This window comes from Perognathus longimembris, chromosome 7 (genome assembly GCF_023159225.1).
Source record: "Perognathus longimembris pacificus isolate PPM17 chromosome 7, ASM2315922v1, whole genome shotgun sequence".
Lineage (NCBI taxonomy): Eukaryota > Metazoa > Chordata > Mammalia > Rodentia > Heteromyidae > Perognathus > Perognathus longimembris.
This window is the reverse complement of record NC_063167.1, coordinates 43699086-43726877: the sequence shown is the minus strand read 5'-3', so window position 1 is coordinate 43726877 and position 27792 is coordinate 43699086. Positions and strand designations below refer to the sequence as shown.

The 27792-nt window shown below is 41.1% G+C and overlaps 1 protein-coding gene and 1 pseudogene across 7 annotated transcripts in view; both read right to left on the bottom strand.

The window, feature by feature from the left end:
* The window catches only part of Alg6 (ALG6 alpha-1,3-glucosyltransferase), a 39647-nt gene extending 34361 nt beyond the window's left edge, over positions 1-5286 (bottom strand). For 5 of the 7 annotated variants that reach the window (XM_048351467.1, XM_048351468.1, XM_048351469.1 and 2 more), the window contains exon 1: positions 1019-1512. In XM_048351467.1, the coding sequence (XP_048207424.1) occupies positions 1019-1100 (82 nt within the window). In that variant the 5' untranslated portion in view covers positions 1101-1512. Of the gene's footprint in view, positions 1-1018; positions 1513-4212; positions 4644-5198 lie in introns of those variants that run through there. The other 2 variants (XM_048351465.1, XM_048351466.1) reach the window with 2 other exon arrangements.
* Positions 1193-26933, bottom strand: LOC125355695 (annotated as a pseudogene).
* Between the last annotated feature and the right edge of the window lie 859 nt (positions 26934-27792).

The following is a 27792-nucleotide window of genomic DNA, read 5'->3' as shown; positions in this document are numbered from 1 at the left end:
AAGCGAATGGAGCACCCTTGTCTCCAAAACGAACTGGCTTTGCAAGTTTCTCCTAGTTTACTACTCTTAGTTTATCCCTGGGTCCCCTTATATTTTTCACAACTTTCTTCTCTCCAGCAAGCCTAGCACAGAGGCACTCAGGTTTAATTGTTTCCTTAGCTCTTCATTTTCGTCTGCAATGTCATACGGAATTTTTTTGAATAAATTTATATGGTTTGCACTTGTCTGTCTTCTTATATAAGTCCTTGCAGAGAAACTGGGAGAGAAGAAAAAGGTGCATTCCTCCTCCTATAAGTTCTTCCCAAGTACAACTGTCAGGTGGGAGAATGTATTTTGTCACAATGATGAAGACTGGCTAACACAGACCATTAGAAAACAATTCTCACCCTGTATTTACAGCACCTAATACAATGCCTGAGACATAATAAGTGTTAAATAAACACTTGCAATGCTATACTTGATTGTATCCCTTGTCTTCAGAGCCACACTCTTACCAACTCTTCCTCCCTCATTCAGTCAGTTTTGTTCCCATTGATCTCCTCTTCTCAATCTAGCAATGTACTTTCCCAACCATAAACAACAACAAACTATGACTTTAGTATCTAAGACATAATTCTTTCATAATTTGCCATATTTGCCATTAGTTTTCTCATAACACAAAGCACATTTAGCTCTTACGTATTTCCTTTACAATTACTTGTTTAAATGTTGTTTTTGTTTTTTTGTGCTACCAGGCCTCATACTTGACTGAAATACATCAAACCCTTAAATGTTATTTTCATGACCACACCAATAAAGCCCCAATTTTTCCTGTTTCAATCAGAAAACTGTAAACTGTTACAAAAAGAATAAAATCAATAAAAACCCGCTCAGGAACTCAAGGTGTGGACCAGTGGTTGAGTATTTTATTAGAATCATGAGGACCTGGGTTCCCTCCCCAGCACTGAAGAGGTAGGGGGAGCCCACTCAAAGGAAATATTTACCTACATTTTAAAAAGTTTTAAAAACAATGCACTACCTGAATAAGAATTAAGGGAAACGGCCCACCGCACTGTTAGTCCCATTAAGACCACTACTATCATCCAATACCACTTCTCCATAGTTCTTCAAATTCAGAGAAGAAAACAGGACCAGGATCAGAGTACTTTTATCATAGAATCGGTCACTTATTTCCTTGATTAGAGAAATGTTATCACTTCTTTGGAATTAGGCATTTGGAGGATCTTAAATGATGTTGTGTTTCCAAGCAGTCAAAAACTGTATCCATGAAGAAGCCTAGGATGGAAAAAAGGTATCAAGAATTAGTGTGCACAGTACCTTAACAATGACGTCTCTATACAAGTAGAAAGATACAAAAGGAGGGGAAGAGGGAAGGATAGACACTGAGGGAAAGGAGATTTTGTTAAATTTCTTATTCCCTATTCTCATAATTGGGAAATGTACCTCAAAAGGCAGCTCTACCTGTAAAATGTGACCTGAAATATAACGAGAGTATTTCTGAGAAGAAAAAAGAAGATAGGGGCTGGGAATATGGCCTAGTGGTAAAGTGCTCGTCTTGTATACATGAAGCCCTGGGTTCAATTCCTCAGCACCACATATATAGAAAAAAGCTGGAGGTGATGCTGTGGCTCAAGTGGTAGAGTGCCAGCCTTGAGCAAAAACAAGCCAGGGACAGTGTTCATGCCCTGAGTTCAAGCCTCAGGACTGGCAAAAAACAAAACAAAACAAAAAGAACATACACAGCTAGTGGCACAGTCAGTTCTATCCAGAGTCCCATAAATCATTCTCTAATTGAATTCTGGGCCTGATACAGGCTACAGCCACTGTAAACTAATCCTGTAAACAAATCCTTTTTTAGTTCATTACTATAATTGCCTTTTATCAACACCCTGTACAATATATTCCAGAACTGCAGTACAATGATCTACTCCTAAGACATATTTAAAATTCAATATTTAAATAATCCCTAAATTAAAAAAATATCATTGAGGGGCTGGGAATATAGCCTAGTGGCAAGAGTGCTTGACTCGTATACATGAAGCCCTGGGTTCGATTCCCCAGCACCACATATATAGAAAATGGCCAGAAGTGGCGCTGTGGCTCAAGTGGCAGAGTGCTAGCCTTGAGCAAAAAGAAGCCAGGGTCAGTGCTCAGGCCCTAGTCCAAGGCCCAGGACTGGCAAAAAAAATATCATTGAGCTAACAATCCACTAGGAAATTCAAATCACTGCAGAGGATGGTGGTATATACCGGAACCGTTACTAAGAGGCTGAGGCAAGAGGCTTGGATGTAGTTTAGTGGTAGAGAGCTTGCCTATCATCCCAGTAATACAGAAAAATAAAAATAAATAAAAAATGAGTTTACAATCAGGTTATCTACCTGCACATACATAGTTCCAGAGATCAAGTTGATTAGGTTTTTTAAGAGCATAATGATGGGATAGCTGATGAAAAAATCAAAGCCAAGAGCCTGTGAACGTGGCTTAGTGGTAGAGTGCTGGCCTAGTGTACATGAAGCCCTGGGTTCAATTCCTCAGTACCACATAAACAGAAAAGGCCAGAAGTGGCGTTGTGGTTCAGTGGTAGAGTGCTAGCCTTGTGTACAAGGAGGCTCAGGGACAGTGCCCAGGCTCCATGTTCAAGCCCCAGGACTGGCAAAAAAAAAAAAAAAAAAAAAAAAGAGAGAGAGAGAGAATCAAATCAAAAAATATTTGAACAGCACCTATGGTTGGACTAAATCTAACTCCAGAAATAACAGAGATAATTTCAAATAAGTGCAAAGTCCTACACATATACGGAGTGTAATTACTGTATAGAAGGCAATAAGTAAGCACTAATTATCAGTTCAGTGTAGACCTAGAACTGAAGCCCATATTACATACGTTCTGATTCAATATTAAAAAGCATGGTTAGTTTGTTATTTGGTAGTGGAGCATATGGTTGGTAGTTGCTGGGTTCAAGCACAGCACCAAAATATAAATAAACAAATATCAAAGAAAGTTTTCTAATAATTAGAGCTGCCTAAAAATGAAATGAGCCTCTTCTGGAGGAAGTTCCTCTTTAATAACTTCAGGAGTATTTTTTAAAGAGTTAAAACAAATGGCTAATTTTAAAGTGTCCTTTAAATCTGATTTTGAAAACAAATTTTATCTGCATCGCTACTAGAAATTTTGCCACTTATGCCGGGCATTCTCCTTTTTAGGGGGTGGGGAGCTAGGGAGAAGATGGCTAGTACTGGAGCTTGAATTTGGGGCCTAGGTGCTTCTCCCTTAGCTTTTTCACTCAAGGCTGGTACTCTACAGCCCCACTTCCAGCTTTTTTGGTATTTTATTGGAGTCTCACAGATTTTCCTGCCCTGGCAATCTTTGAACCACGATCATCAAATCTCATCCTCCAGAGTAGCTAGCAGGGATTACAGGATGAGCCTGGCTACCAGGCATTTCTGATAAGCAAAAGAATAGACCTTTAGGTCTTATACAAGTAGATCATGCTAAAAGTTGAAGGACATCAAGATCATTTCTTCCTCACATCTTCTACAGTTAAAATGAGTACTCTACTCATACATAAGCATATCTATGACCTGGCCTTTGCCAGCCTCTACAACTTTCTTGCTTGCTAGATCCTCGCAATTTCACTCAAGCTCAGCCATCTTTTGCTTCTGTCACTCTGTTTGGCCAGCTCTTAGCTCATTGGCTAATTAATCTTTTGTCATTCATGCTATATCCCATGAGGCTATATTATCACCACACCCTAATCAAATACCCCTTACTGTTTATAAGGTTACCATCTTTAACTGTCTTCCTAATTTCTTCATCATCAGAAACTATATTTTCACACAACAAAGAACATTCTCACACAAAATTGTGAGTAAAATAAACTACACACCAAACACTATTTCACCTGCAAAAGGTTCATAAAGAAGCAGAGGTTAGCAGAGAGACTGCCTACAGGGAGGAAAAGGGGTGGTGATTGGAAGGGGATCCAGGTGATTAAAGATGTGTTGGACTGGAGGTGTGATCAAGCTGTAGAGCCTCTCCCTAAAAAGCTTGAGCTTTGAGTTTAGGATCCAGTACTCTTAGAAAAACAAACAACAACAACAAAAACACACCTTACTTTCTTATAAGTCAACAATATAAATGATTCCTAGTATTACAAGATAACAGTTTTCAGTGATATTTTCACAACTGTATACAGTATACTTCTAATATACTTACCCCAGCATCCTCTCTTGTCTTTCTTCCCACTGGTCCCCCAATTAGTCCTCTTGTACCTCGTTAGAGTTACTTCTTTTCTTTAAGAAAGGATTTTCTATATACAAATTTTACAAATAAATTGTACGGGGGTGGGGGGCTGGTCTTTGTGACATTTCCATACATATGAACAATGCAGTGTGATCAAACTCACCCCCTTCTTTCCCTAACCCCTTCAAAAGTAATCTCAACAGGTTTCAATTTTCTATTCTCATTTATACAAATAAACTATCGGATAACAAAACAAATAATAAAATAAAGGGAAATGACATTTGCTTGTCAGCTAAAATAAAAGCCTATGTAAGTAGGGTGCTCCTTTTTGTTTAGTTCTTAGTGTGTTGGCAAAGAGGCAGGAACCCAGTCTGCTGAATGGAGCAGAGTGAGCTAGAGAGAAAGAGACAGAGACACCGAGAGGCAGAGACACAGAGACAAACCGAAATACACAGGAGCGAGGGGGGTGGGGGGGGCAACACTAACTTTACTGAGTCCCGAGTGGTTAAAGATGCTCAGTGAGACTCTTAGCCGTTCCCTTCCCCTTAAAAAACAATGTTTCTTCACAACTTCCCCACCGTCCAGACGTCGGGTAACTTTCTAACCCAGGCGCCCGCCGCCCAGTGGCCCGGCAGGGCCGAGTGGCGCCGGCGTGCGCGGAAGAGCAGCCACGGGGTTCCCTGGGTCAGTGGACCCTGGAGTCCTGAAGGTTCCCGCCCCGGGGCCCGCGCGACCGCCCCGGTGGGTGCACAGGACCCACTCCACCCCCGCTTTCCCGCAGGCCGTCGCGCAGGACCGCGGGGGCCAGGGGCACCCCACGACAGACCCGGGCCTCGCGGCGCGTCCGCAGGAACGGAACGGGGCTGGGAGTCGCTTCCCTAACTCCGCGACCGCTCCTGGAGCGTCTCGAGCCCTTCACCTCCCCACCATGACCGGGGATCGGGAACCGAGGATCTTACCCTCTGGCGGCTTCCAGCTGCAGGAATTCGCGCCCACAGCTTGTTCCGGAAAAGCGCCTGCGCAGTCCACCCGACACAGCCCCACGAGCTCGCGCGCGAGAAAGAGAGCGAGCCCGCAGGACGTGATGGGCGGGGCCTAAAGGGAAGCGGGGCCTTGAGGTTTAGGGGGCGTGGACTCAGGGGAGGCGGGGCTGAGGGGCGGGGCTCAGGAACCCGAGTGGTGCCACCACCCGGGTTAGGCCCAGGGCAAACGGAAAGCCCCTCTGTCTTCTTTCACGGGATGGCGGCCAAGGCCACAGCCGCTGCTTAGCCCACGGATTCCTGTCAGGGGCGGGCCCTGGCCTGCTTTGCAGAATGGACAGTCTTGGCTGGTCCCCATCACGGGGCAGCAGATCTTCCTGTGGACCGGGAGGTCCAGGAGCCACAAGGCCAGCCTACCGCACTTTCTCCCAGCCACGTGCCTGCAATGAAGCGCGTTGCATAGTCACCCTGGTGTATAGTCAATCGTCGGGAAACTCACTTCAGATGAGAAACATGGGTTGTGCCTAAGAACAGCGCTGTCGCCGCGTGGAGGTGCAACACCTGGGCCCCAGCACCAGGAACGTTGACTCTCAGGAGGCTGGAGAGTTGGAAGCCAGACAGGGCAAGATCCTGTCTCAGAAAGGAAAAACAAACTTTTCCCCCTACTAGTAGTGGTTAGGCGAGCTCCATAAGGTAGCTTACATCGCCCATTTCCACATTTGCCAAAAATAGCAGCATTCCCCTTCCTTCAGAAAATACTCCAGCCCCTTCAGAATCTTGCCATTCTTACAAGGCAAGCACTTTTGCCACTAGGCTATATTCCCAGCCTAGAATCCTGCCATTCTTTACAAGCCAACCCCTCTAATTTACAAGTAACAGCAAGACCTCCATGTCTTCATCTGTGAATCAGCAAGTCCAGGTGAATTTCCAGATCTAAAATGTTATTATTATTTACAAGACTGTCAGACTAGGAAGTGGTGTTGTGGTTCACGTGGAAGCCAGCTATGGGTGAAAAAGCTACAAGACAGCTCCCAGGCCCTGAATCCACAAGCCCCAGTATTGGTGCATGTGTGGGCACACGCACAGACATCTCGTCAGCCTGGAAATATGGCCAAGTCTCTGCCCAATTTGGGAAGATACTTTCACACATAAAAGGATAAAAAGCAACATATAAGGGGCATGAGGGACAAGGTAACAAACAGTACAAGAAATGTATCCAATGCCTAACGTATGAAACTGTAACCTCTCTGTACATCAATTTGATAATAAAAATTTGAAAAAAATAATAAAATAAAATAAAATAAAAGCATGTACTCAGTGTCACATTATTGGTATACACAGTAAACACTAGGAGTTGAGCCGGGCTCACTGTAAAGGATTAACTACCCAAAAATGTCTTTCCTAAAGCAATCAGCTGAGCTTTGAAGGAAAAGCTAGGTACAGCAAGCCAAGAGAAGAGGAGTCCTAATCTTAAGAGATGATTGAAGCAAGAATTCTTGCAGCTTAAAAGTGCAGAATGTTTTCTCTAGTTTGGAAGGTTGGTGATGAAAGAGGAGAGATTGTGGAGAACCTTATCTTTATTTATTTATTTTTTTTACAATTTTAATTTCCAGGCTGAGAATATGGTTTAGCAGTAGGGTGTTTGCCTAGCATGCATGAAGCCCGGGGTTCAATTCCTCAGCACAACATAAAAAAGAAAAAGCCAGAAGTGGTGCTGTGGCTCAAGAGGTAGAGTGCTAGCCTTGAACAAAAAGAAGCCAGAAACAGTGCTCAGACCCTGAGTCCGAAGCCCTAGGACTGGCAAAACAAAACAAAACAAAACCCAACAATTTTAGTTTACATACATGCACATAACATATTTTGGTCATATTCAACCCCTATCTCCTTTCAACCCCTATATCCTTTCACCGCCTTCCCCTGGCTTCCTTTCTGTACAATCCCCTTTTTATATTTATGTCATCTTTTTATGTTTAGACTCCACATATGAGAGAAAACATATGATGTTTACCTTTCTAAGTCTGCCTTATTTTGCTTAATATCACCTCCAGTTTCATCCAGTTTCCTGAAAATAATATAATTTCTTTTCTATGGCTGAATAGTATTCCATTTTGCATACATACACATTTTCCTTTTGGATAGTACTGCAGTTTAAACTCAGTATCTTGCACTTGTTAGGTAGGTGGTCTACAACTTGAGCCACCTCCCACCCACCCTCAATCTCTTTTTAGTCTAGTTTTTTTTTTGTCTTTTTTTTGTTTTTTTTTTTTTTGCCAGTCCTGGGCCTTGGACTCAGGGCCTGAGCACTGTCCCTTGCTTCTTTTTGCTCAAGGCTAGCACTCTGCCACTTGAGTCACAGCGCCACTTCTGGCCATTTTCTGTATATGTGGTGCTGGGGAATCGAACCCAGGGCTTCATGTGTACGAGGCAAGCGTTCTTGCCACTAGGCTATATCCCCAGCCCCTAGTCTAGTTATTTTTTAAATAGGGTCTCATATGTATGCTTGGTTGGGTCTTGCCTATGAAACTCCTATTTCTGTCTCCCCAGTATATGAGATGACAGCTGTGCACCATCACTTCCAGCTCTTTTTATTAGTTGAGTGCTTATTACATGAGTGTCTCCTGAACTCTTTGCTCAAGATGGCCTACAACCATAATTCTCCAAATCTCTGCCTCTTGAGTAGCTAAGATTACAGGTATGAGCCATCACACACGGCTTATACCATAATTTCTTTATCCATCATTTCATAGACAGCTTATTCCACAGCTTCACTATAGTGAATAGTTCTGAAACAAACACAGGTTTGCAAGTAACTGTTGGGCACCACTTTACATTTCTTCAAATATGTGCCCAAAAGTAGTATAGCAAGTTCATATGGTAGTTCTATATTTTAGGTTTTCTAAGGAACTTCCATACTGACTTTTATAGTGCCTAATACACACACACACACACACACACACACACACACACACACACACTGCCAGTATGTGTTTCTATTTGTTTTCTTGATTATAGTCATTGTGACAGGGATGAGATAGAATCTTAGTATCATCTTGATTGAGTTTCCTTTATAGCTAAGAATGTTGAACATTTCTTTATGTATTTAATTTGCCATTTGTTCTTCTCTTGAAAATGATTTTTCTGTTTTATTTGACCATTTATTAATTGGGTTCTTTGTTTTGTGTTTAACTTTTTGAGCTTTACACACACACAAACACACACACATATTCTAGACATTAATTCTTTACTGATAAAGAGCTGGAAAATATTTTTCCCACTAGAGCCCACTGGCTCCTGCCTATAATTCTAGCTACTTGGGAGTCTGAGAGTGTGAGGATTAGTGTTTGAGGACATCCTGGACAGAAAAGTTCTTAAGATATGCCTACCCCCTCAACATACTACTGGATGAGGTGGTATGTACCTGGCATATTAGCTGAATTTAGGAAGATAGCAACAAAAAAATCTGAGCATAGTTGCATTGCAGCTCCTAGAGGAAGCCCAAAACAATCATATTACAGTCCTTACATATGACTGGGCAGAAAGCTAGATCCTATCTCAAAGAACACCAAAGCAATGCTAAGTGAGATGAACTCCAAGTTTGGAAACAAGATGTTTATCATTGTTGTTGTTAATGTCAACACACCATATGAAATTATGCCGGGTTTTTTTGGTCTTTCTTCCCCATGGTTTTACCCCTGATGTCACTGTAACTGACACTGTACCCTGGTTACTGTATGTACATTTATTGGAACTAGGGAAGGGAAGGGGAACATCAAAATGGAGAGACAAAGGATTAAAGATGAACCAATACAACAGCAATACTTATAAAACTATATGCTATAAACCAACTGTACAACTCATGGGAAGGGCCATAGAGGGGGGGTAGGTGGGAGAAAAATGAGGGAGGAAGTAACAAGTTGGATAAGAAATGTACTCACTGCCTTATGTATGACTTTGACAATAAAGAAATTTTTTAAAATGGGGCTGGGAATATGGCCTGGTGGTAAAGTGCTTGCCTTGCATACATGAAGCCCTGGGTTCAATTTGCTCAGCATCACACTATAGAAAAAGCCAGAAGTGGCACTGTGACTCAAGAGGTAGAGTGCTAGCCTTGAGCAAAAAGAAGCCAGGCACAGTGTTCAGGCCCTCAGTTCAAATCCCAGGACTAGCAAAAAAAAAAGGTTAGAGTGCCTGCCTAGCAAATGTGTGAGACCATGAGTTCAAACTCCAGTACTGCTCCCCCTGCAAAAAAATATTGTCCATTTTCTGTAGGTTGTCTCTACATTCTAGTAATTTTTCTTCTTCTTTTCTTTTGATTAAACCCATGGCATTGCACTTGCTAGTCAACTGCTTTACTATCAAGACTTATTCTAGCCCCTGACAATTATTTTCAGTAATGTGCAGAAGCCTTTTTAATTTGGTGTAAACTCATTTGTCAGTTTTTGCTCTTACTTCCAGAGCTATTGGAATCCTATTCAAAAAGTCATGACTATAAACTATGACTATATCTTCAATTTTTTTCTTTCTTGTAGTAGTTTCAAAGTTTAAGAAATTATATGAAGATCTTTGGTCTTTTTGAATTGATTTTTGCACAGAGTGAGAGATAAAGATGTCGTTTTAGCCTTCTATATGTGAGTTTCCAGTTTTTCAGACATCACTTATAGAAATGGATGTTTTTCTCCCATATACGTTTTAGGGACCTTTGTAGAAAATCAGGTAGCATGATCTATTGATGAAGCTCAGTGGTAGAGTACTTGCCTAGCATGCACAAGGCCATAGATTCCATACCTAGCTCCAAGAAAAGGAAGGGGAAAGGGAAAAGGAAAAGAAAGGAAAGGAAACTAGGCGCCAGTGGCTCATGCCTGTGATTCTAGTTACTCAGAAGGCTGAGATCTGAAGATTGAAATTTGAAACCAGAAGTGGGTTTAAGCACAAAAGCTTAGGGGCAGTGCCTAGGCCCTACATTAATGTTCTAGGACTGCAAAAAGAGAGGGTGGGAGGGAGGAAGGGAGGGAAGGGAAGGGAAGGAAAGAGAAGGGAAGGAAAGGGAAGAGAAAGGAAGGGAAGGGAAGGGGGAAGGGGGAAGGGGGAAGGGGAAGGGGAAGGAAGGAAGGAAGGAAGGAAGGAAGGAAGGAAGGAAGGAAGGAAGGAAGGAAGAAAGAAAGGAGAGAAAGGAAGGAGGAAGAGAAGGAAGAAGGCAGGAAAGAGAGAGGGAAGAAGGAAGAGAGAAAGGAAAAGGAAGGGTAGGGAAGGAAAAAGAAGAGAAAGGAGAAAGAAATAAAAGAGAATAGTCAGATGACTGAAACTGTGTGGGCTTATTTCTGGGTCTTCTATTCCATTGAACTACATAATCTACTTCTGTTACTATGCTTCTGAAGTGTAATTTGAAGTTAGATACTGTAATACCTCAAGCATTCTCTTTTTGCTCACTTCATCTATTTGAGATCTTCCATATAGACTTTGGACTGATTTTTCTATCATGGAAATTTTTATGTCAATTGCATTGGATCTATAAATAGTTTTTAGTGTCATAGCCATTTTTACAATATTACTTCTACCAATATATGAACATGGGCAGTCTTTTTATCTTCTAGTGTCTTCTTCCATTTCTTTCATTAGTGTTTCATAGTTTTCAGTATGGAGATCTTCCATATCTCTAGTTAGCTTTATTCCTGGATATTTTTTGCAGTTATTATGAGTTAGTTCAGTTTTCTATTTTCTCTCTAAACCCAATGTTATTGGTATTTCTTCTTCTCCCAGTTGAATATCTTGCAATTTGATTTATTGAACTTTTTATTTCCAAAATTTTATTTTGATTTTTAAATATTTTTTCATATTAGTTTTTTCATATCTTGTTTTACTTTCTCTTATATATCCTTCATTATCTTCTTTGTTTCATTCAGCTGTTTGAGTTCCCTTGAAATTTATTACAAACATTTATCCATGTGTTCTTTAACTTCATTGATCATTCACACAATCATTCTTTTAAATTCTTTGAGATTTCATCCACTTCAGTATCATCAGAATCTGTTATTGTGAAGTTGTTACTTTTGGAAAATTCATGTCAACTTAGTGTTTCATATTTTTTGTTTTTCTGCATTGGAATTTGCACATTGAGGCCAAGTTATTAACTGAAATATTGTCCCTGTTCAGGCAGCATTGAATAGTTTCTCATCACTGAGTAGCCAAAGATTTACCTGGAAGCTCAGGGCCCCAGATCTGGTCCTTAGCACCACTCAAAGCGCAGAAAGCTAGCTGGGGTCTCCCAGTGTACATGTTGGTGCTCTAGATAGGCTGAGGGAGGGGCCAGCCAAAAGTTAATTGTCCTCATCAGGATTTCTTTAGGTGTGTACCTTCTTGGTAAACACCAAGAAGCCAGCCACTGCTGGCCACAATGAACTTTGCAGCCTAGAGGGAGGAGGGTAGCCAAGCAGGTTCCAATTTCTCTACAGTTACTTTGCCAAGCCTAGCATAGGGCTATCTTCCAAATGTGCCAGAGAGTGTGGGAGAGGGGAGCAAACAGAGCACTGAGTTCAGTACCAGAGAAGCAAAACTGAGCAATTCATGCTCTCTGAGTATTGGTCTCAGAATTTTCAGACCCTGCTCAGCCGTGAACCTACTGTGAGAGGGAGGAGGTTTAGGAAATCGTGCAGTATGTGGAATCTGGGTATTGGGCTCTCAGTCCCAGCCAAGAACCTCATCATTCATGCAGCTAGAAAGCAGAAACAAGCACTCTGTCAGCCACAGGCTTGGTAGTGTTTCTGTAGTGACCCTCCAGTACTGAGGCTTGCTTCTCTCCACAGAATGTGGGGCAGCCATCACAGTGCCTGTCTCTGCCCGGTTCCCTGTTGTTTTTAAACTTCTCAGTGGGTCCATATCAGATTTCCCCCTCTCCATGACCACCCCCCTCCACTGTCATCTCACACCAGACAGGGTGACAAGGTGTCTCCACATTCTCTGAGCCATAATTGTTCCTTGTTTTCAGGTCCCCAGTACAGCTTAGTTTCAAACAATAAGCCCTGTTTCAAGATGGCACCTGGCTATAGCACTTTAAGATGTGCAGCGCGACACTTGTCTACCATGTAAGAGTCACTACCATAGCAAATCACCACACTGGCTAGAATTATGACTTATGCCCTGAGTAAAGGGATGCCAGAATGTGGTCATTGAAGGCCATCAGTCCTGTCACTTTGGGAGTCTACAGTAGTGATTAAGTGATTAAGCGATTAATCGATTAAGCACAGTCAGATACAAAAAGTGGAAACAGGGGATGCCAAGCTCTTCTCCTGCTTTTAGCTAATTTATGGTTCAACTAAGGAGTCAACTAAGGAAATGGCTTTTTCCGCATAAGCAGCTCAGATAGCTGTCACAAGGTGAGCCTGAGTTACATAGCAAGACCCCGCCCAAAAAGAAAAAGGTTAATTAAGATCTTTAAATCTGGGCTGGGAATATGGCTTAGTGGTACAGTATTTGCCTAGCATGCATGGAGCCATAGGTTCAATTCTTCAGTATCACATAAACAGAAAAATACAAAAGTGATGCTGTGGCTCAAGTGGTAGAGTGCTAGCCTTGAGCAAAAGAAGCTCAGGGACAGTGCCTAGGTCCTGAGTTCAAGCCCCAGGACTGGCAAAAAAAAAAAAAAATCTTTAAATGTATTGTGATTGTGCCTATGACAAAGGTTACAGAGCATCACTCCTAGGTACTGATCCAGCCCTCATCAAGCAAAGGAGAAATCAACTCCTCTTCTTAGTGGAAAGAAGGGAAAAGAGTCTGCAGCCATTTCTAATCTACCACAGAAAGTTTGAGATGAAAGTGAAAATAGAGAAGAACCCAATCACTGTTTCAATCACTTTTACTTGTCACTAACCAGGAAATAATAGTTAAACCCTCTTAATTTCTTGTCTTTCTAGCACATCCTTCACAAAACAGCAGCCTCTAGTTACTACTACATGTATAAAAATTTTATGGTACAAATTGTATACGCTTAGTTTTGAGGCCGAATTATTATCTCCTCAAATTCCTTTTTGAAGAAAAGGTTAATTAAGTTCTTTAAATCTGGGCTGGGAATATGGCCCCTACTATATTAGATATGGCTATACTTGAAGACAGGAATCTTAAGCAATGAAATCTAAATGAGGTCATTAGTAGGGTGGTTCCTAATCCAATATGACTGGTATGCTAATCAGATTTCTGTCATTGCAGCAAAGTACTTGAGGTAATCAACTTAAAAGAAGAAAGGTTTGGGCTGGAAATATGGCCTAGTGGAAAGAGTGCTTGACTCCCATACATGAAGCCCTGGGTTCAATTCCCCAACACCACATATATAGAAAAGGCCAGAAGTGGTGCTGTGGCTCAAGTGGCAGAGTGCTAGCCTTGAGCACTTAGGCTCTGAGTCCAAGCCCCTGGACTGTCAGAAAAAAAAAGAAAGAAAGAAAAAAGAAAGAAAGAAAGGTTTGCTTGGCTATTTCAGAGGCTGCAGACATGGCTTTTGGACTCAATGCTTTTCGACCTATGGCAAGTTACAGTGCATCAATGCAGAAGCACACAGCAGAGAAGGCTGCTCACTTCAGGGTAGTCAACAAGTAAAAGAGAGGGAAGAGGGGACAGGGTCCAAACCTTCTTTTAAAGGCACATTCCAGTGACCTAACTTCCTTCACTAGGTCCTACCTCTCAAAGGTTTTGCTCTCTCTTGGGAGCACTGTTATGCCATGTCGCAAAACGACCACCAAGAAGGCCACCGAGACTCAGACGTTCCAAAATGCAAAAGCAAAGCAAGGCTTTATTCAGGCGAGCTGCAACTCTGGCCCATCCTACCCACCGACACAGCGGAGGTTAGGAGGAAGCCCCAAGCTGTGATTACACAGGGCTTATAAAGGCAAAGAACAAAGTTACAGCCATCAGGTGTTCAAGCAAGACAAAAAACAAAGTTACAGCCATCTGGTGTTCAAGCAAGACAAAAAACAAAGTTACAGTAATCAGGTGTTCAAGCAAGCAAGATTAGGACACGGGTACAAATCTGTTTGGCTCAGGGCTCAAGGCACAGGGCTCTAGATTCTGGGGCAGTTAGAGTTAAGCATTCCCAGCGGTTAGAGTTCTTGACCGGCTGGGCCCTAATAAGCTTGTCCTGGGTTTGGTTTGCTCACAGGGCCTGCTTATCTCATGTTCACGTGGTAAAGTGGGGTTCGCGTGGTAAAGTGGGGCCTGACTTCAAAGTCTGGCTCTTTAGCACCACAGGCTGGGAATTAAACCTTTCCACCCCCTATTTTTTGGTCAGTTGTGGGGCTTGAATTCAGGGCCTGGGTGCTGTCCCTGAGCTTTTTTTGCTCAAAGCCAGAATTCTACCACTTTGAGCCACAGAGCCACTTCCATTTTTTCTGGTGATTAATTAGAGATAAGAGTCTCAGGAACTTCCCTGCCCAGGCTAGCTTTGAACCGTGATCCTCAGCTCTTTGCCTTCTGAGTAACTAGACTGCAGTCATGAGCCACCAACATCCTGCCTGGAACAAAACCTTTAATTCATGAACTTTGAGAACATTTCAAATCATTAGCATACATGTACACACAAGAAAGATCATATAAAGACTGAAAAAGAAGGTCATCTATAAACCCACCTGTGGAAACTTTGATTTGAGAGTCCCAGGACTCTCAGGAAATACATTTCTGTTGTTTACACACCATGGCCTGTTGTATTAGGTTACAGAAACACTAAGAAACCAATGCATGTCTCATGAAAACTGTTTTCTTTTGCTCTTTTATTTATTTATTTGGCTGGGAATATGGCCTAGTGGCAAGAGTGCTTGCCTTGTATTTATTTATTTATTTATTCCAGTCCTGGGCCTTGGACTCAGCTGAGCACTGTCCCTGGCTTCTTTTTGCTCAAGGCTAGCACTCTGCCACCTGAGTCACAGTGCCACTTCTGGCCATTTTCTACATATGTGGCGCTGGAGAATTGAACCCAGGGCTTCATGTATGGGAGGCAAGCACTCTAGGTACTAGGCCATATCCCCAGCCCCTTCTTTTGTTCTTTTAATTTAGTATTATTTTTTTTCAGTCTTGTGGTTTGAGCTCAGGGAGTTGCACTTGCACTTGCTAGGCTGGCATTATAGTATGTCAACCATAGGACCAGCACCTTTTTGCCCTTCATCATTTTTCAAATAGACTCTCACAGTTCTCTTGGCCAGTCTGGATTGCAGACTTTTGATTTACACTTCTCAGATATTTGGGATAACAGGCATATGTTGTCACACTTTTTAAAATTGTTGTTATTGTTGTTTTTGTTGATTGAGATTAGGTTTTTCAAACTTCTTGCCCATGCTGGCCTTGAACCACCATACTCCCATGTACCATCTTACCTGGCTAAATCTTACCAGTGTCAAGGGAACATGCCCAATAAAACATTTAAAGGGGGTATTTTTTTTCATACTTTTTCTTTAATAGGTTAATCAATAAACCTAGGTAAGTGAGAACAGCTCAATAAACGCTTTAATGCCTGTACTTCTCTCTAAGTACTGAATAAAAAATTATGAACACCAGAATTATGAAAATGAAAGCTGGAAAGGTAGAACAGAGCACTGAACTTGCCTAGTATGGGAGAAGTCCTGGGTTAGAACTCCAACACTGTAAAAAGGAAGGAAGGAAGGAAGGAAGGAAGGAAGGAAGGAAGGAAGGAAGGAAGGAAGGAAGGAAGGAAGGAAGGAAGGAAGAAGGAAAGAAGGAAAGAAGGAAAGAGGAGAAAGAAAGAGGAGAAAGAAAGAAGGAAAGGAAAGAAAAGAAAAGAAAAGAAAAGAAAATATCTCTGTATCTTATCTGAGTATATTGGAAACCGGGTATACTGGTATTAGAACTAGGAAATTGGAAGGGAATGCCAAAATCAAGAGACACAAGGTAAAAAAAGACAAACAACTACAAAAGCAATACTTACAAACTGTTTGGTGAAAATGAACAACTGAACAACTCATGGGGGGGATGAGGGACAAGGTAACAAACAGTACAAAAAATGTATCCAATGCCTAATGTATGAAACTGTAACCTCTCTGTAATTCAGTCCGATAATAAAATATATATATATATATATAAAAAAAGAAAAAGACAGGAGCCAATTTGCAAAAATTCCCCCCAGCAATACACTACAAGCACAATAGCTACAATGGATTGAGAAACATCAAATATGTGTCTTACCTTCAAATGTGGATATCAAATTTGGATATCACAGGGTTTTTTTTTTTCTCTTTTCCCTTCCTTCCTTCTTTCCTTACTTCCTCTCTTTCTTCCCTCCCTCCCCTCCCCCCCCTCCCCCCCCTCTTTCTTTTTCTCCTGTGCTAGTTCTGGGGCTTGAACTCAGGGCCTGTGTTCTGTCTCTGAGCTTTTTTGCTCAAGGCTAGCACTCTACCACTTGAGCCACAGCTTCACTTCTAGCCTTTTGTGGTTAATTGGAGATAAGTGTCATAGACTTTCCTCATCAGCTGACTTCGAACAGCAATCCACAGATCTCAGCCTCCTGAATAGCTAGGATTACAGTCATGAGCTACTGGCACTGGGCTTGCATATTACCTTCTCTATGAAAATTTTCTTTGGAAAAAAAAAGTCACCAATGGAAGCATCTAGTAAACTCAAGTTTTTCAAGCTGGGTAAATACAGCAAAAGAACAAAGCAGTTATTCTGTTCTTCTTATATAAATGATTACAGTGGATTGCCAAATCGTTGTGTCAATCCAGATTAAAATTAGTGAGAGCCAGAGACCAGTGGCTCACAGCTGTAATCCTAGATACTCAGAAGGTTAACATCTGAGAATTGAAGTTCATGGCCAGACCAGGTAGACAAATGCATGAGACTCTTAGCTCCAATTTACAAGCAAAACGCTGGAACTGGATGCATGGCTCAAGTGGTAGATCACCAGCTGTGAGTGAAAAAGGTGAGTGAAAGCTAAAAGCCTGGAATTTAAGCCTCAGTGCTGGCATGCACACACGCACGCACACATACACACACACACACATCAGTGAGAGAAGATTCTCTAAAAATGAAGGCTACTTATTTTGAAGCCCAGCATAGTGATATATGTCTGTAATCCCAGTACTAGGAAGAGTAAAGCAGGATGATCAAGACTTCAGACCACCCTGAGCACATCAGCAGACTCTACTTTTTTTTTTTTTTTTTTTTTTTTTGGCCAGTCCTGGGCTTTGGACTCAGGGCCTGAGCACTGTCCCTGGCTTCTTCCCGCTCAAGGCTAGCACTCTGCCCTTGAGCCACAGCGCCGCTTCTGGCCGTTTTCTGTATATGTGGTGCTGGGGAATCGAACCTAGGGCCTCGTGTATCCGAGGCAGGCACTCTTGCCACTAGGCTATATCCCCAGCCCTCTACTTTTTTAAAAAAAAAAGATATTTATTTGTATTAGTAATGTCATAAGGAACTATGACTATTCAAAAAGATTGAAGAGTGAGGAAGAGTGAATCTGATCAGGGTACATTGTGAGCAAATATAGATATGTCAAAATGGAATCCCTTTCTACAACAATAAATGCTAATTTTAAAAAAATTGAGAGATTGAGGCAAGGGGGCCTTCTTAAATCTAAAAAGGAAGACGATTCATAAATATGTTGGCCATGACAATTAATAACAAACATGGTAGGGGGAGGGGGGAATGAGGGACGAAGTAACAAACAGTACAAGAAATGTATCCAATGCCTAACGTATGAAACTGTAACCTCTCTGTACATCAGTTTGAAAATAAAAAAAAATAGAAATGAGTAACTTTTTCAAAATCAACCTGAAAAAAATGCTTGCATATATTATGGATGTTTATACAGATATTTGGCATTTTTCTCATATATTGTTTTGTAATGCATATTGTAATATATACAATAAAGCTACATAGCATACACATCCTCAAAAACAGTTGTATAAAGAATTTGTTGTAAATATTAAAAGACAAACTACTACTAAGAAAAAAAAATAACAAACGTGGTATGGTCTGGAGCTAGACAGTTGTCCTTGTAAAAAAAAATGCTTTTTGTGTAAAGTTATGATGACCTTTGTGCAAATTTGTGGTTCTTTTGTGAATGTCACTATTAGGTAGTCTTATAGTTGTAGGAGTGTGCTTGCATGCCATTCTATATTTTTAACAGTGTCAAAAAACTCACAGAAACAGGGTACTGGTGTCTCATACCTAGAATCCTAACTACTCAGGAGGCTGAGATCTGAAGCCATCCTGGCAGGAAAGTCCATGAGACTCTTATCTACAATTAACCAACAAAAACACCAGAAGTGAAACTGTGACTCATGGGGTAGAGCACTAGCCTTGAGTGAAAAAGATAAGGGACAGCACCAGGCCCTGAGTACCAGCTGTATGCATGTACCACCAGTACCAGCTGTATGCATGTACCTTCCTTCATGTACGTGTGTGTGCACACACACAATTGTCGGGACCTGAAGGATCTCTTTTCCCCTATCTCCTGGGGAAATGCCTGAACCCCAGAAACTATGAGAGAGCACTCGGCCTTATCTTCCACCAGCAGAAGGCAAAGGTGTACCCTCATGGGTTACACTAAGTTGAGGAAAGGTTGCTGATGCCTCCCCTCCCCCGTCCCCTCACATTTCAGGAGTGGCAGGAGTGGCAGCGGAAGAAGACATCAGGGAGATGCCTGAATGTTTGAATGGGTCTCAAAGGATTTAATTAGGAGGGGGTTATATAGCGGTAATGGCAGGAAAGGAGGGGGACTGGCCAAAGGGCCACTCATAGGCTAAAGACCGTGTCCATCAGGTGATGTCATGAAACTTCCTTTGTGGGCTGGACAACCCCTATCATGGTGGCATGCACGTGTTTGCCCCCCCCAGGGGTGGGGTCTTCTCTTCCGGTTGAGGCCGGAAGGTGGGAGTGTCTAGCTTTATCACTGTCCCAGGGCTGGGGTATGGGCAGCATCTCGGGAGCTCTTGTCGCCCTTCCCCCAGGATCTGCTTATATCTTTACAGCTAAAGTGTTCTTTAATGTGGCAGTATAAGGTATTCATTGGTTCATGGACCTCAAATCTCCAAGGAGTGAAACAAATGTACATCTTTCTCAGCCTAGGATTTTGAATTTAAATTTAAGTATGTAATATATAACTTATCCCAACATGTTTCTGAGAACTGCAAGCATCTATAATTCCAATAATAAGCAACACTGTGGGGTCAGTGTTGGAGATTTGTAAAGTCAATGTGATATCACAAATGCTACTTTATTACTTTATCTCCAGTGTCTTTCACAACTGAGTGAATTGTCACACTCTATTATGTGGCACACAGATCCATTGGCTTATAGCTGTCATGATACTTGTCTAAAATAGTCTTTGAAAATGAAAATTTGGGCTACATATAAAGAAGGTAACCTCCCAGTAAGAACTATTCAAACCAAAAGTCTTCCCAAGGGAAATGTTGAGAATTCCATTTTAAAATCATATAAATCAAGATGGTAGGAGGTTCCATTCTGTAATGTTTCCAGGAAGTACATCAAAATTTAAAGTAATATTTATTATTATTCTCTAAATAGTCGTACAAAGAAGTTTGAATTCAATGTTAATTAAAGTCAAATTTTTAAATAAACCTTCACTACCATAATTAATCAAAGTTCATACCAAAGAAGCAGAGTAAGACACAAAATAAAACCACTGCTTCCTGCTTGACTTTATTTTTTTGTCTGTTTTAGGTTTGAATTCAGGGCCTGGATGCTGTCCCTGAGCCTCTTTGTGCTCAAGGATAGTGCTCTACCCCCTGAGCCACAGCACCACTTCTGGCTTTTGAGTGGTTAATTGGAGATACGCATTTCATGGACTTTCCTGCCCAGGCTGGCTTCAAACTATGATCCTCAGATCTGAGCCTCCGAAGTAGCTAGGGTTACCGGTATTAGCCACTGGCACCTGGCTATTGGCTTTATTTTCTATTTCATCACCAATTTGTGTGTGTGTGTGTGTGTGTGTGTGTGTGTGTGTGTGTGTGTACATGCTGGTATTAGGACCTGAACTCCTGGCTCCGTTTCACTCGTCTGCCATTCTACCACTTGAGCTATATTTTCCACTTCTTGAGTTTTGGTAGATTAATTGGAGATAAGTCTCATGGATTTGTCTGCTTGTGCTGACTTTGAAACACAGTTCTCAGATCTCAGCCTACTGAGTAAGTAGCTAAGATTATATCACATAAGGCTAGCTTTGGCCACCTAGCTTTGGCCACTGAGTTTTTCTTCAAAATGTTCACTAAAACGGAGTGTTAAGAGAGGGACAGGGCACAAATGATATAGGAGGTCTACCTCTAGAAATATGGATTTTAAAATCTACATGAGATGCCATATGTGCTAGATACCAGACATGTAGCAACAAGTCACCTGAACAGCTCTTATAAAGTGAAGGAAAGACTAGGTGCTTTGTTGATGTAAAAGAAAATAATTCTTGTGAAGATAGGCTTGGAAAATCTTATGTATAAGATTTTTGGAATTACTTTTCTGGAATAGAAGCTGAACTGAAAAAAAGGAAATTCTTATTGAATCCATAGTGTTTAAGCAAGGGAAGTAACCTACTGATGTCCTTTCTGTGATTTCTTTTCCTTGTACCACTACTGGGACTTGAACTCAGGGCTTCTTGCTCAAGACTGGCACTTTGCTATTTGAGCCACACCTCCACTTCCAGCTTTTTGCTGGCTAATTGGAGATGAGAATCTCCCTGATTTATCTGTCCAGATTTGCTTCAAACTTTGATTCTCAGAACTCAGCCTCCTGAGTAGCTACAATTTACAGGCATGAGCCACAGGTGCTGGGCTCTCTCTGATTTCTTCCAGGATTCCTCCTGGATTCAAAGATGTCAATGAAGAAGAAAGCATTATCTCCCTTCAGCTATAGCACATACATCTTCCAAGAGTGTGTTTGATGTGGAGAAATCTGTTTTAAAAATTTCAAAACTCAGCCGGTGCCAGTGGCTCACACTTGGAATCCCAGCTACTCAGGAGGCTGAGATCTGAGGATTATGGTTCAAAGCCAGTCTAGGCAGGAAATCTGTGAGAGTCTTATCTCTAATTAGCTACCAAAAAGCTGGAAGTGAAGCTGTGGCTCAAGTAGTAGAGCACTAGCTTTGAGCACAAAAACTCATGGACAGCTCCCAGGCCCAGAATTCAAGACCCAAGACTGATAAATTAAATTAAATTAAAAATTTTTTAAATAATTCAAAACTCTCTCAAAGTTGTTGTAGAATATTGTTGTGTTTTTTTTTTTCAGTATTTGAGTTCTTGCTTTTCACAGTTGTTTTGAGGAAAGTTGGAATTAGTACTTTACACTTGGTATACATTTCAGCTGATTGGCAGGGTGGGGCTACAGAGTACTAACTCCATTTAAATAAAGGAGGAAGACTAGAAAAGAAAAGCAGAAACAGTCATTCTCCAAAATAGACCCCAGTGAAATGCCCTTATGATTCATCAGATTCATGCACTCCTCTCAAAAGAATTCCAAAGAACATTGTGACTTAAATGAAATGTAACAAAGCAGGCAGCAAGTTACATTAATTCTAATTTGACTTCTTAGTTTTTCCTTTGCTGGAAGCTTTCGGGCAGTGTACACTTCTCTTCCCAAATGGATTTTTCCTATGGGTATTAGAGCTGTGGGAAACTTTTCTCCAGAGATTCCCGTTCTATTTTTTTTTTCTTTTTGTAAAATACTCAAGGCCTTTAAGCCATTTCACAGAGTAAGATTTAATTACATTCTAGATTGCTTTTTTTTCCCTGGTCCTTCTTTGCTATTACTGATTTGATAGAATCCCCTAAATAGAGATTTTTTTTTTATTGAGTTCTGAAATCTAAGACATCCAGATCAAATTTTGGGAAACCTTAATAAAGTTCTCTACTTTCTCAGCACGTTTATCTTACAATGAATTAATAAAGTTTTGGTAGTTGTTTAAATAGATTAAATGTCACACTTTAAATAGAAAGAGAAGGCTCTACCTAACTGACCTATTTTTCATCTGTGATTTAGAAAAAAAAGGCAAGATTAGCATGGATATTGCATTTTCAAGGACCTCACCACTATTAAATAGACTGTTAAGTGCATTTTATGGCTGAAGAGTCTGTTCCCAGTTCAGTCTACAGGACGTGTGAAGTTCATCTCTACCTGCTACATTGAACATTCACTGACTAAAATACTTTCTGTGGAGGTAATACCTATGCTCTGTATCTTTTAAGTACATAACTCTAAATATTTTAGGATAAGTAAAATGTAACTCCATAAAAGCCCTAAGTCTATGTGTTGTCCCTTAAGAACAATATAGTGTTCATATTTACTGATGATATACATCCTTTGCTCCATTAGCACTTGCAAATCATAAGGTGACCAAGTGTTTGAAAAATAACACAGGAGTTCATAAAATGAGATTACAAGTCTTATTTAAAGGCAAGAAAGAAACAATAGCTGGTTGAAACTGTCTCTTTACATCAACATAACTTGTTCTCAGCTTTTCAAGGCTATGAGAGGAGTGGTTTGTGTGCTAATGTTCTAAATTGAACACAATCAATATGTTACTTTTCATCCTCACTAAAATGTGGGCTCACTTAAGATGTTAAAAAAAAAAACTTAGGCCAGAGACTGGGAGTTCATACCTTTAATCCTAGCTACTCAGGAATATGAGATCTGAGGATCTTAGTTCAAAGTCAGCCGTGTACAGGTAAGTCCATGAGACCCCTATCTCTAATTATATACCCAAAAAGCATGAAGTAGAGCTGTGCCTCAAGCAGTAGAGGGCTAGCCTTGAGCAAAAAAGTCTTAAGACAGTGCACAGACCCTTAGTGTAAGCTACAGGATGCACACACACACACACACACACACACACACACACTTAGTCGTGTCTTTTTAAAAATCTAGGTGGCTTAAACACAAGCTAAACTGTCAATAAATAAACACAAGTTAAAAATGAAAGATACTTACACAAACTAAGCAATTATCTTTCTGTATTCCTTTGCTTCCTTTACAGCATATCATCTATTGTATTAGTGTAAACAAATCCAGAAAGAAATAAGACTGGTTATAGATTCAGTTAAAAAGGACTACTTGCCTGCTCTAACTCATTCAGCATGTCAGAATTTTGATTTTTAATTGTTTGGCAAAGTCTCCTTCTAATCCATATACCCATGCATTAGTAGTAACTAAAGGAATTCTTCAATTCAGAAATTTATGAGCCAAAAAATCTTCTTGATGATCGGGGATGACTATCTGTTCTGAGGACTCCCAATAGCCCATGCATCATTCTAAGCATTTAAATCATTTTAAGTCCCCCACTTCAACTTTCTGGGAGGAAAATTCTACTGGTTATTCTCATTTTAAAAGAATCTCTTCAGCTTCTTCCTTTCTCCTGCAAATAATAAAACCAGCAGGCATGGTAGCACACACCTGTAGTCCTAGGTAGAAGAGGCAAGAGGACTGCTTGGGCAGAAGTCTTTAGTATTAACTTGGACCATACAGTAAAACCCTGTCAGAATAACTGACTGACTGAGTGGCTGAATAGAAAGATAGGTCATGTATGTGAGGCTCTAGATTCAATCTTTAGTAACACACACACACACACACACACACACACACACACAGAGGCTAAATACTAGATAATCTCCAAAGTCCTATCTAATTCTCAAAAGTTATGGTTGTTAAATATGGCATGGTTATTTAACAAAGTGGTACTTTTACTAAGAAAAGTAATGTGTTCAAGTAATGGCTTTTAAATGGCCCCAAATTCTCTGCATCTCCTCTTAGTAAGAAGTGGAGTCTTGGACCTAAGCTAGATTTGGACGGTATTTTAAGTGACAGACTGTGGGAGTTTGGGGTGAAATCCTCTGGGATCTAAATTTAAAGGGGCCTCACAGTAATTGTTCTTACTTTCTACTGGTATCTTATGAAAAACAAAACAAAACAAAACAACAACAAACCAAAGCCATAGTTTCTTGAGATAGATAGCTCAGATGACAGCCAGCATCAACATCTAAACATTTAAACGAGGCCATTTTAGACCATCCACTCTTGTCTAGTCATGAAATGACTGCAGCCACATTAGTGGCTCCAAACAAGGACACGAGAAATGACTTGCTGAGCCAAGCCTTAAATGCTTTGAGTCTTGTTTGTTTATTGCTTTCTCTGAGACAGAGCCTTTCTATGTAGCCCAAACTGGTCTTGAAGTTGTGATCCTCTTGTCTCACCCTTCTGAGTGCCAGTATTACAGGCATGCACCATCACATCTGGTTTGATCACAGAATCTTAATAATGCTAGAGAATCATGGTCCCAGCTCTGAAGAGTCCACTTCTAAATAATTAAATACCTTCATTGTTTAAATCAGCATTAGTCAGATTACCATTCACTTGTAGCTGGACACATTCTGAGCTATTGCTGTCATTGTTTAAGATTTTACAGAATTGGATGAAGCATGTGGGGGTGGAGGGGGGAAATATGTATATTTTGCTCAGATTGTGTTCCTGAAAGGACCATAGTGTTTTGGATGAAGCCATTATTCTTCCTTCCTATATTCTTTTTTCTTTCTACTCTCTCACATATACTGGACTCCATGTACCTCCAATCACCTAGCTAGCTCATATTGATCATTTCCATATCTTTTCTGCCTGCCAGAAGTCCACCTCTGCTCACTACAGTTCTGGTTCTATGTTTTGTATCCATATATGGTATATTTGTGGCACCTGACCCTCCTGAATGTGTCACAGTCCACCTATCTGTGAGCACCTTGAAGCCAGAGATTTTTTTTTTCTTATTTTGGGCTGAATCCAGATATCAAAGGATATCAGGAATTGGTTTCCCTCCATTCCTCGGGTCTCCTTTTCTGTCTCTTGGCTTTATCCTGGGCAGATTCTTCCCTCATGGAACCAGATGGCCACCAGAAGCTTCAGGCTCACCTTTTACCAACTTGGCAACCCTGATGGAAAGAGAGTATCTCTCTTACATTAGGTCCAGAAAAAGACCTGGCCTGACTTTCACTGGCCCAGGTCTGCCTGGGCCCCACAGACACTTCTCAAGCAGAAATATGGGGTCAGCTCCACCAGAATCACAAGCACTGAAACAGTGAGGAAGGGGAAGGTTTACAAAGGAAATTGAAATTGACTAGAAAACAGACAGTAAAGTAATTGATAACCACTAGAGAAGGGAATATATATACACACACATATATATATACACATATATGTTTGTGTGTGTGTGTATACACACACACCCAGCCCTCTTTTCTTGAGCACTTACTATACTCATAAGACATCAGACTAATATGTTTTTGTTCGTTCAAAAATATAGTTACTGGGGCTGGGGATATGGCCTAGTGGCAAGAGTGCTTGCCTCATATACATGAGGCCCTGGGTTCAATTCCCCAGCACCACATATACAGAAAACGGCCAGAAGTGGCGCTGTGGCTCAAGTGGTAGAGTGCTAGCCTTGAGCAAAAAAAAAGCCAGGGACAGTGCTCAGGCCCTGAGTCCAAGCCACAGGACTGGCAAAAAAAAAAAAAAATATATATATATATATATATATATATATATATATATATATATATAGTTACTGGAAAGGTTGACCAACAAATAATGAAGTGTAGTTAAGTAGGAGCAAGAAATTTTGGTGTGCTATTAAACAGTAGGATGGCTACTGAAAATACTATGCTGTTTATTTCAACAAGCTAGAAGAAATAACTTTTATTTTTCTTTCTTTCTTTTCCCCTTTTTGTAATTGGGACTTGAACTCAGGACCTCATAGTCTCACTTGGCTTTTCACTCAAAGCTGACACTCAACCACTTCAGCTACATCATCACTTCTGGCTTTTTGCTGGTTAACTGGAAATAATAGTCTCTCAGATTTGTGTGCCTGGGATGGTTTCAAACAGAGATCTTCAGATCTCAGCCTTCTGAATAATTATGATTACAGATGTATGCTACCAATATCCAGCATTTTTGAATGTTTTTACCATCGAGAAATTATATATGTTTCAGGAGATAAGTATATCTAGCTTGATTTAAACATTACACAAATTTACATATATATTAAGACCTTATGTGGACTATTTTGTATCTATGTATTAGATAAAATATATTAAATCAGCCAGGTACTGGTGGCTGACACTTGTAATCCTAGCTTCTCAGAAGGCTGAAATCTAAGGATCACAGTTCAAAGCCAGCCTGGGCAGGAAAGTCCATGAGACTCTTATCTCCAATTAACCACCAAAAAGTTGGAAGAGTGAAGCTGTTTTTCAAGTGATAGAGTAATGGATGATGGCCTTGAGCACAAAAGCTCAAGGGCAATGTCTAGGCCTCAGGACCTGCATGCATGCGCAGGCGTGCACACACACGTTTATTATCTGTTCATTTCTTGCATTTGAATATTCTTTGATGACCTCCTTGGCCTGAGACTCTGCCATGGTCCTTAGCTACTATACAATGGCAACCAACCACTTTATGAGGTTTTCCCTCTGGATCAATTTTGCAGAGACCTCCCACTCCCCTAGTGTTTTACTTGTCATGGACCCTCATAAGGTTGATTTAATGCTGGCACAAAGGGCCTCCACCAACTTGATGTACGTGGACTCATTTCAATTGTATGCAAGCACACACTGATGTGCTTGGCACTTGTCTAAGGCTGATTCCACAAGCTAGGCGATCATGGATGGGTGCAGTCTTCAGCGCCTCTTGTAAAGTAGTATTGGTGTCCATCACACCTCTAGCAGCAATGCCTTTCTCGGCCATGGTGGTAGATTACCCATGAAACCAAATCTTGCTCACACCCAGGTCTCCTCATGGCTTGGTGGCATCTTGTTTTTGTTTTGTGTTTGTAGGCCGTGGGGCCTGAACTCTGGGCCTGGGAGCTGTCCCTGAGCTCTTCAGCTCAAGGCTAGCACTCTACTACTTGAACCATAGCACCACTTCCGGTTTTCTGGTGGTTAATTGGAGATAAGAATCTCATGGACTTTCCTGCCAGGGATGGCTTTGACTTCCATCCTCAGATCTCAGCCTGTGAGTAGCTAGGATTACAGGCATGAGCCACCAGCAACTTTTTTGTTTTGGAGACAGTATTTCTCTATACTGTAGCCCAGCCCAGACTGGGGCTCACTAAATAGCCCAGGCTACGTAATGAAAAAAGATCAGGTTTGTATCATAATGTACTCAGACTGTTTTTTTTGTTTGTTTGTTTTTGGCCAGTCCTGGGGCTTGGACTCTGGGCCTGAGCACTGTCCCTGGCTTGTTTTTGCTCAAGGCTAGCACTCTGCCACTTGAGCCACAGCGCCACTTCTGGACATTTTCTGTATATGTGGTGCTGGGGAATTGAACCCAGGACCTCATGTATATGAGGCAGGCACTCTTGCCACTAGGCCATATCCCCAGCCCCGACTGTTTTGTTTTTTGAGATAGGATCTCAGTATGTAGTCCTGGTTACCCAATTCTCTTGCCTCAGCCTCCTCACAAATAAGAATGCTCAATCTTTAGAGCTAGAGATCTTTAGATTTCTTCCTAATCCAGAAGGCCACCAAGTCTCCTTGTTCTGAAGGCCTTCTGAGGTTGATTGCAGTTCCCATTTCACCTCTGGTGGAAAAGTCCAATACCCTAC